Below are 14,865 nucleotides of genomic sequence, written 5' to 3' on the forward strand. Positions count from 1 at the left end.
TCAACAGGCCAAGGCAGTTTCTTTATTCTTTAATGGTAACCACAGCACACAGAGGGGACTCCCACATCACGATGCAGACTATGACAGCTGTGCAGAGGCTGTCAATGGCTCTCAAGTGAAGATTACATCAGAAGGGAAGGGAAGGAGATGGAGTAAAATACCATACAATACTTCTAGTACATCCTTGGAAATTTCCTCTAAACTTCATGCCAAAAAACATTTAGAATAAGAAGCCCCGAAAAATGTAAATAACCTCAACTTTATTATTTGTCCTATATTATATAAGATTTCAGTTGTTAAACTATAGATAAACTCAAGGTAGCTGGACATTTGTCTCCCTAAAGAGAACATGAAGCTTTCTTGATTTTCTGTGCACTTAGAACTCCTCGCCATGACTCAGTAGGTAAGAGTACCACCTATGCATACTTTAGATGTGTTTATGTGTCCTTGTTGCTCTTAAAACCCTTGGGTTTGTGCTTGTTTTAGAGAGATGAGGGAGTAACTTCCATGTGCTGAAAACACCCATTGAATTAATGATTCTGAAATCATATAAGCTATTGCCATATTACAATTTGAGTAAGACAAAATCCGAAGCTGTTTAGGTAACATAAAATACTGAATAATCATGAAAGTTAGTGGATTGTGAAATGAATGACCACCTACCGTCACCGATGAAGCTGGCCCAAGACTCTCCAGTTTATTAAAGAAGGCATAAAGTATATGAGAGTGAAAGAATTTACAATGCTTGAAGCTCCAAATACACCCACTCAATTGTTTTCTTGATGCTGTTTACAAACTATTACAACAGTACATTATCTGTTTTACTGGTCATTTGAGTTTTTGCCTCAAATAAATCCCTACATTGCATTGTGCCCAGCTTTGCCCCTTTCATCATTTAAATCACGCAGCTTGAGTTTGGACGGACCCAAGCTGAAGTTCCAGGATATTTAAATCTTATCACTGATGCCATGTTAGGTTTCCAGACAGTTGACTAAATTAATTCTGTTCACCTCATTCTCCATCTTCCCGACTGAATCGGTGTGGTGTCTATAGAGAAGAGTGTCCTAAAACACACTGTGCTCATTTTCCAAGACAGACTAAAAAACAAGTATTGACAAACTATGTTTTAGTGAGTCTTGAACAAAATTGCAATTATTGCTGTATTATGCATCCAGAAGATGGGACACAACGCAAACCTGCTAAATACTGAATGAAAGAATGAGCCTTGTATGTAAGCACACACTACACCAGGAACACATTTATACAGGCTCATTGCCCCAACAACACACTTTCCAGCTACTAGCAACTAAATGCTTATCTGAGAATTTTAAACAACCATTCTTTTCATTATCCGTATTAGGACTTCTAAGCAAGTGAAAGGAGAAGAGATATACAAACTCAATACAACAGGGTGATCCACTGTGTTGATAGTTCTCCTGTTTTTTATCCTTGTCTAATACAAGATACCCACAGCAGCTCCCAGTATCATAACCTATCACAATGACCTGACTGAGGAAAAACGAGAAGGGTCAAAGGAGCTTGCTTCTTCCTTAACAGGGAAGAAGCACAAGCTGGTACTTTCCCACATCTCAGTGGCTAGGATCAAGTCCCTGACCACTCAAACTGAATGACAAACTTTTATCCACCACATTCATGGGAGACAGCAGCATCAGGGATAAGAAATATGAAAGAGAGGCCAATGTGATGCCTCACTAAGCCTGAACACCCTAGCTCATTCCTGAGCCCAAATAGTGGAAAGAGAGCTGACTCAGTGGCTTGTTCTCTGACCTTCACACACATACTATCCCATTCTTACACACATGCCATCCCATTCTTACACACATGCCATCCCATTCTTACACACATGCCATCCCATTCTTACACACATGCCATCCCATTCTTACACACATGCCATCCTATTCTTATCCATATAAATGCATACATACATACATACATACATATACATACATAAAAAGTTTAGAATCTGTAAAATAAACAAAAATAAATAAATATAGAAATAAGACGGACACTGAGGATCAACCTAGAGTGCATAACTCTTACTTTTACACATGAAGGAAATCAAAGAGATCAAAGCTTTGAATGTTAGTAGCAACTAAATTTCATGTTCTTATACTATTTATAAGGAAGCAGATAAGGGCAAAAGTACTGTGATTTCTCTTATCAATTCTATTTTCTAGTACACTATGGGGTCTAAGAAGTGAGACCATTTATAAGAGCCATCGTAGCTTTGAATATATACAAATATATATTGATCAGGGGCAGGTTGTGTTAGGGAATATCTTTTCGGTAAGTTCCTTAAAACTTAACAGCATGGCAGAAAATAGGCAAGCAACCTAGCTTCAAAAGAGGAGGGAAGCGATGCTCATAAAAGTAGAATCAAAATTTTCCAGGAATAGAGAGTAGATATGGGTAGATGAAGAATAGAGAGATTATGGTCATATAATCAAGGCACCAAGAAAGACGGGGAAGCTGAAAGGCATTCTAGGAGGAAGGAGGAGTGCATGGACTACGCACGTGGATCATCAGAGACCAACAAGGGAATTTCAGCCTCAGGTCTGCGCATAGGACAAAAAGGCAGACTGGACTGCAATCTTCCATGTGAAATGGTCAATTCTAGAACCTGTAGAGAAACAGTCACCTCCAACGGCAAAGGCTGACTTCCTAGGGTGGAACAGAGAGATCCCATGAAATGCTAAGAGAAAGCCCCGAGACTCTTGGCTCCCACAATGTGTGCTTTGTGTGGTTCCCTCTCCTGAAGTAAGGGTGGGACCTATTATGGACTTCTGGTCAGTGAAAAAATGGGAAAGATGGAGGAGGTAATTTATAGAAATAATTAAAGTTCACCCCAATTCCTTTGTAACTTGATACTGCACACAGGTACCACCAATTTCCTTTTTACCTTCTCTTTTACTCCATTTACTGTTTACTTTACAAGAGATAACTCATTTGGGTTCTTGGTGTCTGTGGGTTTTGTTGTTGTTGTTGTTGGGCTTGGGATGTTTGTTTTGAGAAAGAAAAAGAAGGATTCACCTTCCTGACTTAGTATTTGAGAGAACTGACCCACCTGAGGTGAGGCTCCCTCCTGCAGCGCATAGAATAATTGATTAGTCAGATGAAGCCCATATTGTGTAGAACAGCAGTTGGCCTGATAGAAGCTGCAGGCAGCATCCCAGCCACAGCTAGAAAAAATGCTGGGGCTCCCTGCCACACAGCTGCAGATAATAAAATTCACTCGTAATCTGAATGAGGGTGAGGGGGATTCCTCCTCCCATAATCCTCCAAATGAAAGCACAGTCAACACCTCAGGCACACCTTTCAGAGACCCTGGCAGAGACCAGTTGAGCTGTGTGGAGCACCTTCACCCATAGACATGAGGAGCTTAAAACTACATGTCTGTCATGTCCCTGAATGAGCCAACAGAAAAAGAATATAGTATACATAGCCCCCCATCTTCCATCATGGACATCCTATGTGCCAATGGAAGACTTTTTGGTTACTGGCAAAATATTTTGCTTATTTAAAAAAGAGAACCCACTGTTTCAATGCCTTAAATATAGGCAAGGAAACAGAAGATTGTAGAAAACAGAGGCAGAAGGAATTCTGACTAGTAATATTAGCTGCCACTTGTAGTGTTTCCTGAGCATTTCCTATGTACTTATGTACACTATCATTGTCTTCACTCTGAGATGCTGAAGATAGAACCCAGGTCCTTACGCATGGGAGGCAGCTCCTGTACTCCTGAGACGTACCTCCAAGCCCACTGTTCCCTACTTAATATACATATTTGAATTTACTAAAAAAAAATTAGATGTGTGCTACTATCTTCATTTTACTAATAAATTGGGGCAAAACAAGTTGGAGAAACCTCATGGTTTTGCATACTCCCAATTTTACCGAGTTGAATCCATGAAGCAGATTAATCTGACTTACTAGGTGATGTTTACAGAACCTGTACTGTTAGGCAACAAGATTGATACCTCTAGACACAGTCAGTTACGCTTCACCCACGTCTTATAAGATAAAACCATCAATCAATGTATACCAACCGGCCTGTGGCTCGTGGATCAACTACTTCCAGGAGCATGTGTCCACACTCAGTTTTGTTTTGCTGTTGTTGTTGTTGTTGTTTTTTTTTTTTTTTTCCCACTCTGTTGCTGGGAACTCAACCCAGGCCCTACTGTATGCAAGTCAAATGCTCTATCACTGAGCTTGCTCCCCACGGTCCTAGTGTTCCCTTTTTTCTTTGAGACAGGGTTTCACGAAGTTAGTCTGGCTGGTTTTTAATGAGCTCTGTAAGCTGAGCTTCAGATTTCCCTGCCTCAGTCTCCCAAGTAGTTCCATTAACAGCGCTATGCCCCCAAGCCCAGCTCTGTACGGGTATTTAGTTCTGCTGAAACGATTCTAATCCTGGTATAGGTGAGCATCTCTTCTCCGTGGCCTCTCCTCTTCATTGCTCACAGGCTCCCTGGGGTATGTGAACAGAGGATAGTTCAGAAATATTCAGAACCTGAAGCCTGCAAGTGTCTCTGGGGCTGGGAAGGGAGGTGACAAAGTACAGTGGGAAAAATAACAGACAGCGGCACACCCAAATCAGGTAAGTGTTGAGAGACACATGGCCTAATCTCTTGGGATGTATTATATACTCTGATACATAGCAAGGAAACACAATCCCAGCTTTGTGGGAATCTGGGGCAAGAGACAGCAAGCTCAAGGCCAGCCTGAGCAATTTTGTTAAACCCAGTCTCAAAAATGGAAAGTAAAAAGTGAACTGGAGATGGAATTCAGGGTTAAAACATTTTCCTCGCCTGCATCGGTCCATGAGTTCAATTCCAAGTTAAAACCAATCAGAAGACAGTTATGAACATACATGGGGGAGGGGGAGTGAAAAAAGATTTACAACGTGTAGCACTCTGGCTGAGTCACTGTGATTCGTCTATTACCACAGGTGTGAGGCTCTAAGCGTTCCTTTCAGTGAACTGCACAGCAAAATTTTGAATGAAAGCAGGGGCGGGGGAGGAGGGCTCCTTGAGACAGCTACTTAGCACAAGAATCGTATATTTTAAAATGCATTTAAAAAATAAGGAAACAATACTACTTTCTGCCTACCTCAGATTGCATTATTCTGGTTACAGTATAGACACGGCTCGAACCATCTAGAGGGTTGGTTCCTTGGGGACAGCACTGTCAGTTTTTGACCTGATAGGTCTCATGATACTTTTAACAGCCAAAATGAAAACTTGTATTTTGAGGTGGTCTTAAGGACCCGGACAATTCTGTTCGGTGAGATTACAGGTGTGGCTCTGTTTAGACCATTGGAGGGATTATGGGCATATCATGAGACACTTTTCCAAAAGGCAACATTAATTTTCAAGTGTTTAGATTGCCGAGACAAGGATTTCTCTCCAATGTACAATTCATCAGCCTCCTTACTCACTGTAAAATCAATCTGCTCTGCTTGTATGACATAAACAAGTCATTTCTCAGGAACGAGACAGACCATATGTGAAGGTGTTTTACAGAAGCACAATGGGGAATACGCCAATCAAAGCCGCATCTGCATCCTATTTCAATGTCAAATCACATGTGTGTTATAAAAAGGAAAGAGCAGCACATGCATTCACGATAGCTTTCTTGCAGAGTTCACCACACCTTCCCTAAGCAACACTCACAGGGCAGTCACAGAAGCTCTTAAAGAGACACAGAGATCTCTGTGTGCACAGGCTGGCGACCTGTGCCTTTTGCAAGCATCTGGGCATTTGCCCCTCACTTCCATGACAGAAGGACACTCGCGCTGATCCATCCCTTGGATGGACTTTCTCAAAAATCAGCACTTTCTTATCAATGCATTGATAACTATCAGAGCCTTATGCAATGGAGAGAAAACAGGAAACTCTAAAAAAAAGAGCGGCATTGTTCTCCGGAGAGCTTGTTCTGTACAATTGAGATGGATTGACAGGGAAAGGAAGTAGGATTCAGCTCACTTCCAACATCAAGCAGCTCTATGACCTCAGGCAAGTCACTACTCCGCTAGGTCCCAGCTTTGTGCAACTTGTTGAACTGACAGGGCTGAACTAAGTCACTCCCCAGATCCCTTCCTGCCCTAAATGTGTGTGAGTCTCCTGTTGCTTAGCCGCCCATTGCCTTTGAACAGTAATGCGATCCTTTTAAGGTCGCCTCTTGACTGGAACCTTCTCCCCAGTTGGAAGTGAGATACCTTGGGAAACTATGTTAGCTTCTCTTGGTCACTGGAGTGGGATCAGCTACTTTTTAACACTGGCTAGAGCAGCATCCAGAGGTACTAAACACACACCCTGGCTTCCCTGTTCAGAGAAGTCCCTGCACAAAGATTAAGGTGCTTCAATAGGAAGCCCCGAACCCAATTTGCTCTACAGCCCATGGGAATCAATGGCTTGTGTTTAAATGGCCAACTGAGTGGTTATTTATGTAATTAACAGAATGCCCATGATAAGCGTTCTTCCCAAAGTCCCTGCTTTCACAAGAAAAATTAAATGAAAGCTTCCCAGTGGACAATGTCTTTTGCAACCTAACGTACAACAGGACTCTTTCTTTGCTTAAGGGGATATGTTTTAAGACAGCCCTCACCAGTGGATGTCTGAAGCCACAGATGAGACCAAATTCTGTCCATTATGACTTCCTGGGCATATTTACCATATGGCCAAGCTAAATGTATACGTTAAGATCAGTAAGGTATTAAAAACTGTCCAATAACAAAAGGGACCAATTATAACTATAATGAAGATAATAAGGAGAAAGCCTCATTCTCCAAATATTTTATTGAACTATAATCTCATCCTGTCAAATAGCACAATGCCTGCTTGATACGATGAACAGAGATGAGTGACAGGCACCGTACATACTTCTAGGCTACTGTACAATGTATGCCCTGTGGTCCTGTAACTGAGATGGCCAAGTAATTATGGATGGCTGGCAATTTCAGCATGGAAAACAATAGTTCAACTGATGACTCATAGCTTGGGCTGGACAGCAGAGATGGTGCAAGCTTATGTCATGCTACTCTAACTTGCACACAGTGAAAAGCACATGCATTGTTTAATTCTAGAAATTTACATGTAATGTTCTTGGGACCACAGCGTTCTGCATGTAACTGCAACCATGGAAGGCAATGCAGAAGACTGGGGGTACTACATGTTATTTCTGTGTATTCATATCACTTCATCCAGGTTATCCTGTGTCTATTCTCTAGTTTCGGTCACTCACCTTTGTCCTTATATTATGTATGTCACCTGGTCTTAAGCATAGCAGCTGATGAAATATTTGCATCTTTTAGTTTCAAGACTTTTATAGTGGTAACTATGAACAAGAAGGAACGTGGGGCCAGTGGAAGGGTTACCAGCTCAAGACCTCGAGAAGGAATTTCTAAGTATCAAAATCCCCAGGTCAGAGTGTGGTGCCTTCTTCAGGTGGCCTGCCAATCCCTGTGGTCACATATCACTGCATATGTCAGCCAGCCCTTGGTTATATAGAAATGGGGATGGTAAAGAAGTCTGTTATGAGAAGATGGAGACATTTCTGGACAGAAAGATCAATAATAGGAAGAAATAGTATCTACACTTGCCAACCCTTTGACAAACATTAACTATAGAAGAGACTCTAACCCAGAAGGCCTTCAAGTTTCTACAGAAATTTCTTCTGGAATTAACAGTATTTTTGGCATATTCTTCATATAGCAATTCCACAGATATTCATTAAATGGTTACAATTTACAAAATCTTTTGGAGATCTTAGAGTATATAGCAAATCTACAAGTAATGTTGACCAAGGTAGCATACAAGAATATACATAAAGGAAAGCAATGCTAACATAATATGGCACAGGTCTTGTGAACTGGAAGACAATAAGATTCAGATTCTCCTGGGAGTGTCCCGAAGGATTTGCACTTATGATTCCAGGACTCTCGGGGTCATCTGAGGGGTCAGCCACCTCATTCTTTCCCACAGTCACAGGGAAATTAGTTGACTAGCTTGCTGGCAGAGAAAAAGAAGCCCAATAGTCATTAAAAAAAACTGCATGAAAATGACTGATAGCTACAGATGAAATTTGCATTTGACTAGCTAAAGTGCCCATATGTGGAAAGGAAGAGAAAGAGGAAGGGGAGGTGGCTATGGTTTACTGAAGTTTTCAGAAATCTACTAAATTTTCCAAAATCAGTGGTCTCCGAGGAGACATGGTGCTATCAGAGTAAATCAGAGGGTAAGGCAGAGCACTCAACACACACACACACACACACACATACAGAAAATATCATTCAAACTTTCTGGCATGGGACACAGACACACGCTACCCACCTGACGTCATATTTAGCTTTGAAATCAGGTAGTACAATGTTCTGTGTTAAATGTATGTTAGGAGGATTTGGAAGGATTTAGGCAAAAGCTACACCAGCAAATGATTTACTAGCTCTAATAAAGAAAAACATCAAGGAAATTATCCATATTGTATCTTGGACTCAGATTGTGAAAACAGAATTTTATAGAGGTGTCAGCAGCCCCCATAACCTCAGGTCTGGTTAAAAATAAAATCTGCAGAGTAGCTAATGCTTCTAAAAGTGGCAGCAATTTCTAGGAAAGAAAATGATTGAAAGAAAATTAATTGACGTGACAGCCAACAGGGTGAGAGATTGAGGGAAAATGGTAACTTATCTATTATTAATAAACATGTACTGATCAGATTAAACTCTAGAGCTAGTACTGAGCCTGAAGACCCAGCCATAAGCAGCTCAGAGGGACTTCTACCTGCTGCTTTGCTACAAGGTGAGTGAGGAAAAATGAACAAATAAACAGAAAATATAATTTTAAATTCTGGTAAATCTGTGATAAGAAAAAATAACCAGACTAGAGGAAGACTCTACTTTTACGTATTATCAACAGGCATTGGCTCTCATGGAAAATAAAACCAATGGTAAGACCTGTCAAACACACTAACCATAGCACTGGGAAGTGGGGGACCATTTCAGATAAAGAAGGAATGAATTACAAAAGCCCTGGTGTCGTCCAGTGCTTAGCACATCTGGCAAACAAAGACGGAAGACAGCTGTGGAAAATGACAAAGCATCTTGAATAACCTACGCCCTTGTATTAGTCAGTGTTTGGTCATAGTGACAAACCACCTAAGATAACAATCTTAATAGAGGAGAGGGTTGTCTGGGCTTATGGCTTTAAAGCTTACACTTCACGGTTCTGTGGGGCTCTTGTTTCGGGACTGTGTCAGTGCAGGATTTCATGACAGAGGGCAGATCATGTGGCTCCTGACCTCATGACGGCTAGAGTCCAAAAAGGGACAAGCAAGGGCCTTGGTCCCAACCTCGCCTTCTGGGGCATGCATCTAGAGCCCTAATTCCCTTCCACTGGTCCTACCTTCTAAGGTTCCACCATCCCGCCTCTAGACACCCACAAGCTAGGGACAAAACATTTAGAGTAACAGTCCTCTAATTTAACTTTCAGATGGGGTCCTTCTGTGAAATGCTCCTGACAATACTTTCCCGTGTTAAGAACCTATGTCTTCCAGTCTTTAGGTAGATTATCATTCAACTCTCACAGTTGAAGGCCCATAGAGACAAGTTATCAGATGTGCTCAATAAAGAGAAAACAGCTACCGAAGGGCTAAACACACTGTCTAAGCATCCACAGTGGAGCAGAACTGGATTTCACACCCAGGCTGATCTATCTGCAAAGCTCATCTAGAAACAACTACTGACCCCAATGACAGGGGCTTCCCATCCAGGAATCAGTAAAACTGAATGCCTTAGACCAAGTCTCCAAGACAGCTGCACAGTGTTTCCTTGCCAGCCTGCTCCCTTGCAAAGTCCCCTTTCCAATTCTTGCATCAGGAGGTATAGTCCTCACCCCCTCTGGCTGCCCCTGTGACTTATTTTGGACAGTGAGATAGTATTTTTAATTACGTGCCCATATCTCACTGATCGCGGTGCATGAAGCGAGACGAACCATTCCTCCTATCTCTTCCATCAGATATTTTGTCACAGCAAAAGGAAGGAATCAAATGCTGAAAACTGATGCCAAGAAGTGGGACTCCTGCAGGGGCACATCTGATCCTGTCCTCTGTAGGCGTTTGCAAACAGTATGGAAGACACATGTGGAAGCGTGGGGATCCCCTGGCTAAGGAAGCACTGGAGCTTAACGCACTCTTCTGGCTCTTCTGGTAAAAGTGTGGAAGTCTAGAATGCTGAGAGAGAAGCAGACAGCAAACAGTCGACTTAGAGGGCTTCAGATGCGAACAAGGACTCTACCAGGAATGCGATTTCAGGCAATTCACGTTACAGTCTGGCAAAGATTCTAGCTATATGCTTTGCCCTTGTTCTGGACTTTTGAGTGAGGCCGAATTAAAAGATAATAGAGTAATATATAGACCATAGGAAATTTCAATACAGCATACCACTAAGGGTGTGGCATGGTTACTGCTTTCTGCTTCAGTCAAATTTACAGTGAGCTCAAAGTAGCTCAGAAACATGTGAGTAGTTCTGAGTAGTTCAGAGAAGAAAGGAATAAAAAGGAAATTAAAGTTACACAAAAAAAGCAAATGTAAGCTTTGCCTCTGTAATTCTTAGAAACTAGCATCATCAAGCAGAAACTGATTTTTAACACCGAGAATAGAGCAAAGGTAATTTGAGGCTAAAACCGTGCTCATCCAAAGCTCCAGCGTGTAAAAATGGAAAAACACTTTAAAGATTTTCTTTTGAAAATAAAGTAAGAGAAGAGGGAAAACTCTTACTTTATTCAAACGGAGCTACTTAAGAAAGTGTTTCTTCGTTGGGCAATGATAGTGCACACCTTTAGACTCTCAGGCAGAGACAGGCGAATCTTTGTGAGTTTGAGGCCAGCCTGGTCTACTAGAGCTAGTTCCAGGACAACCAGGGTGGTTACACAGAGAAACTCTGTCTTGAAAAACAAACAAGAAAGAAAGAAACAAAGGAAGGAGGGAGGGAGAGAAGAAGAAGGAAGGAAGGGAGGGAGGAAGGGAGGGATGGAGGGAGGGAGAAAAGAAGAAAGAAAGCAAGAAAGGAAGGAACAAATAAATCAAGAAGGAAAGAAAAGAAAGAAAAAAGAAAGGAAGGAGAGAGAGAGAGAGAGAGAGAGAGAGAGAGAGAGAGAGAGAGAGAGAGAGAGTTCAGCTGTCCAGCTACATCTTGGTCTGTCAGCAGAGCTTCTTGCTAAATTTTTCAGGCATGCTGACTATAAGTTATATGGTGACTAGCACTTGTACAAAGGTTGCAGGGAGGAAAAATAAGAGTGTGAATCTACAGAGGTGAAGACCCACATTCATTCCGACAGCACAGACTCTACAATGGGAATTATTGCCTCCATACAGAAAGCAATGTACTCTTAAGCCTGGAGACATAGTCTTGCTGTTTTTAGGAAGCATGGGTAAATGTGGTTAGGTCTCTAAAGTCAAACAAAGGACAATAAGAATTACAGAACTTATGACTGGATGAGACTTGAGTTAATGTTGTGACCTCAAGCTCTGGGTGGAAGAGGAAGGGTGAACTTTGATAAGTAAACCATAGAGCAGACAAACTGCCTGATGGGAAAGCTGTTTCAGGAAAGGACCTTGGGGTGAGCAGAGAAGCAGTGGTGGGAACAGATAACCTTGACTGTCTCTCCTGTCTCTTTTCCCAGGTTTACTCTCTCTGTCACACTGTCGTCATGGTTCTTAGATGAGGACATCACTAGGAAGCCCTGTGTCTACTCCCTCTAGAGCCTCCACTCCTAAGACCATCAAACCTTGTTTTGTGTGGTACAGGTGTTTATACACAAACAGCCACAAAGCATGAGACACGTTAGAGGTAACAGCAATAGTTACAGCCTCCTGAGGCTTCCGGGGTATACGTCCAGCCACAACCCAGTTCGGTCCTCCATTCCTGCTGCCACCACATTGCTGTCTTTTCCCTATTGCAGGCTCCTCTTTAAGACTTAACTCCAGCTTTCTCAGGGATCTTGTCTTCATCTCTTCTATGTGGTATTTGTGAATTTTATTTAAAAAGTCATAAATCATAACATACTAATGTACACATCCATATCTATCACTGGACTGTGAACATCTCTAGGCCAGGGTAGATATGCTATAGTCTACAATGAATATATAATCAATTTTGTTGACTGAATAAATAATGAGAATAAGGCAACGAGATTTATTGGAGTCAATGAATTAAATAAAAAATAAATTAAAAAGGCAGAATAAGTCACTCACCAAACTGAAAGTCGATGTTTCTCCAATTCCTCCAGGTAAGATATATCCCCTGAGAAATCTTCAGGCTCTCTGGGTCTCCACACAGTAGATCTTTCCTTCACAGAATGGTCACCCTTATTAGGAGAATCAAGAGAGAGAGAGAGAGAGAGAGAGAGAGAGAGAGAGAAGTATTTTTATTAATAGTTGATGGCATGTTCACCTAGATTCAGAGGTTCAGGAATGTCTTCTCCAGGATGACCTGTGGAATCACCAATTACCAAACAAGTCAGTGATCCTTCCTGCTTTGTCCCATTATTCTCTCACCAAACTCATTCACTTCCCAAAGGCAAGAGCATGGAGCATTCACCATGTTAAAGCACACTGAACGGTACCTGTAATTTTTGTTACAACTGACAACCGCAAGGCAAACTAACGGCGGTCATGCTATTCCACATTGTCAGAATGTTGGCTCTAAGTTAATGCAGCAGTGCGCCTTATATCAGCTCTTCACGAAAGGACTTGGAAAGGAGATTTGCGTGAGCAGTCTATAGACAAGAAAGGGAGGTAGCTGGTCTCCTAAAACATTGCAGGAGGACTTGATGAGTTCCTAAGATCCTGCCCCCTTCTGCTCTGTCCTTATCAGGCCATTACATACTAGCTTTGCCTCCATTGACCTCTGCGTGCTAAAACCTACGACTCTCGTGACCTTACAGAACAATGTCTGTGAAGAAAATTTATTAGTATTTGGAAGAATCATGCAACATGACGTTGGGTCTAAGAGACCTGTCATTTCATCTGGGAGTCCTGTGGTGGTAGAAGTGGGGTAGGGAACAGCTAAACCAGCAGGGGCCTCTCTTCCTTTTCCACTGAATCACCTCAAGTTTTACCTGTTTTGTGTGCAGGAGTCTCCTGGAAGATTTTAGTACAAATGCTAGTCACAACAGGTAGTGTGAAGAACATGAGCCTAGAACAGTAGAACACTGGGTGTCACATTCCTAACAGAGGCCTTAAAACCCTTTGTCTTCCTCTACAGGCTTTCGGTTGTCATTTGTTAGGGACCGGTTTCTTGAAATTCCTTGATCTCAGCTGATCTAAGTGTCAGCATAACTCAAGAGTTTATTTTGCAATTGCAGAGTTCGACTTGGGGTTGGCAGGTTGCAGAGACCAGGAAAACCGTGGAAACCCAGGTGGAGTCAATGTGTCATCAAATCCCTAGTGAACCCAACAGGGCTTATTCCTTTTATATGGAACTGATTGGTTTGATTAGTTTAAGAACAAAATCCAGTTATGACAGCCATGAATGTGAAATACTTTTTATTGTGGTCCTTTTTATCTTCCTTAGCCTTTAGAGCTCTTAAAACAACAAAAATATTTCTGATCAGATTATTCACACTGGTGTTCTTAATTACCCCATTCCTGAGGAAATTGAAGAGTGTCAAAATTCTTGAGAAAACTATGAGACTTTTGAATTGTCCCATATGTCTTTGTAGCCATTTAAATTATAAGTTGATCCCACTTCTTTATGAGTTTCTTGTTTTATTATATCTTCCCAGATAGAAAGTGGAAACGGGGCACGGAGAGATGACGCCGTGGTTAAGAGCACTGACTGTTCTTACAGAGGACCTGGATTTGATTCCCAGCACCCACATGACAGCTCACAAGCATCCATGACCCTAGTCCAAAGGTATCCCAGGGTAGCAGGCATGCACATAGAGCAAAGGCATACATGCAGGAGAGACTCTGATATATAAAATTAATAACTAAAAATAAAAGAAAGCTAAAATGGATGGCAAGATCTAGTCTGTTAATTCGGCTTACACACTCACCAGTTTTATCTACAAAATAATGCAAGTGTTTTATGCTAGGGACCATTGCATTGCTTTCTACTTGGTTAACCCATGGGTATCTGCCTTGTTTTTTCAACTAAACCTCTGATAAACATAGGATTTAGTGTATCCCATTGGCTCTTTCACAGAACCTAGTACGGCAATAAGCGCACACTAGATGCTCAAGAAACAGTGATTAGGTCACTTCACTCACATTACATCCAGCAACATGTACAAGCCCCCTGCTTTTAAGTCATAAAGAAAGATATGAATACATTCCAAAACTCAAAAATTTCCCGAGCCCTTTATATTTTCTTTAAAAAAATAAATATTTAAATCTATACACTAAAAGTACTTCACATTGATTTTTTTTGAAAAATACGAAATCATGGAAACTCATTCATGACCAAAGTAATAAGCGCCCCCCACCACAAAGAACAACACAAAGAGTTTTTATTCTTAGAAAATGTGAATGCATGGAGAGGAAGCCCAGCTGAGAACCTGGGTCTGTACGCCAGCGCCGTGGGGTCTCATACTCTCAGGTGTCCTCTAAGCACGAATTTTGATGTTGACTCTATGGGTGATAAGGCTTCAACTACAGTAGCGTCAACTCTTAAGAGACAGTGGATGCCCTCTGCTCCATTCCAGCTTTAAGTCCTGTCTGGCCTGTGAAGTAGAGGAACATTGTCCTTACAGACTGGAAACCTGGAGGGGGTTTTCCTAAAGTAGTCTCTTAAAAGCGTTACTAGCTGTACTTCAGATGCAATCTGTTCTAGAATGCCACAGGATAGATATC

General features: G+C 41.7%; 1 protein-coding gene across 1 annotated transcript in view; it reads right to left on the reverse strand.

Annotated features, from left to right (window-relative positions):
* LOC119817122 overlaps positions 1-14,865 on the reverse strand; it is a gene marked incomplete at its 5' end in the record, with an annotated part of 282,482 nt that overhangs the window by 118,852 nt on the left and 148,765 nt on the right. Inside the window, one exon of the mRNA XM_038334317.2 lies at positions 12,265-12,377. Coding sequence (XP_038190245.2) covers positions 12,265-12,377 — 113 coding nt within the window. The remainder of the gene's footprint in view (positions 1-12,264; positions 12,378-14,865) is intronic.

The sequence above is a fragment of the Arvicola amphibius genome, chromosome 6 (assembly GCF_903992535.2).
Source record: "Arvicola amphibius chromosome 6, mArvAmp1.2, whole genome shotgun sequence".
Classification (NCBI taxonomy): domain Eukaryota; kingdom Metazoa; phylum Chordata; class Mammalia; order Rodentia; family Cricetidae; genus Arvicola; species Arvicola amphibius.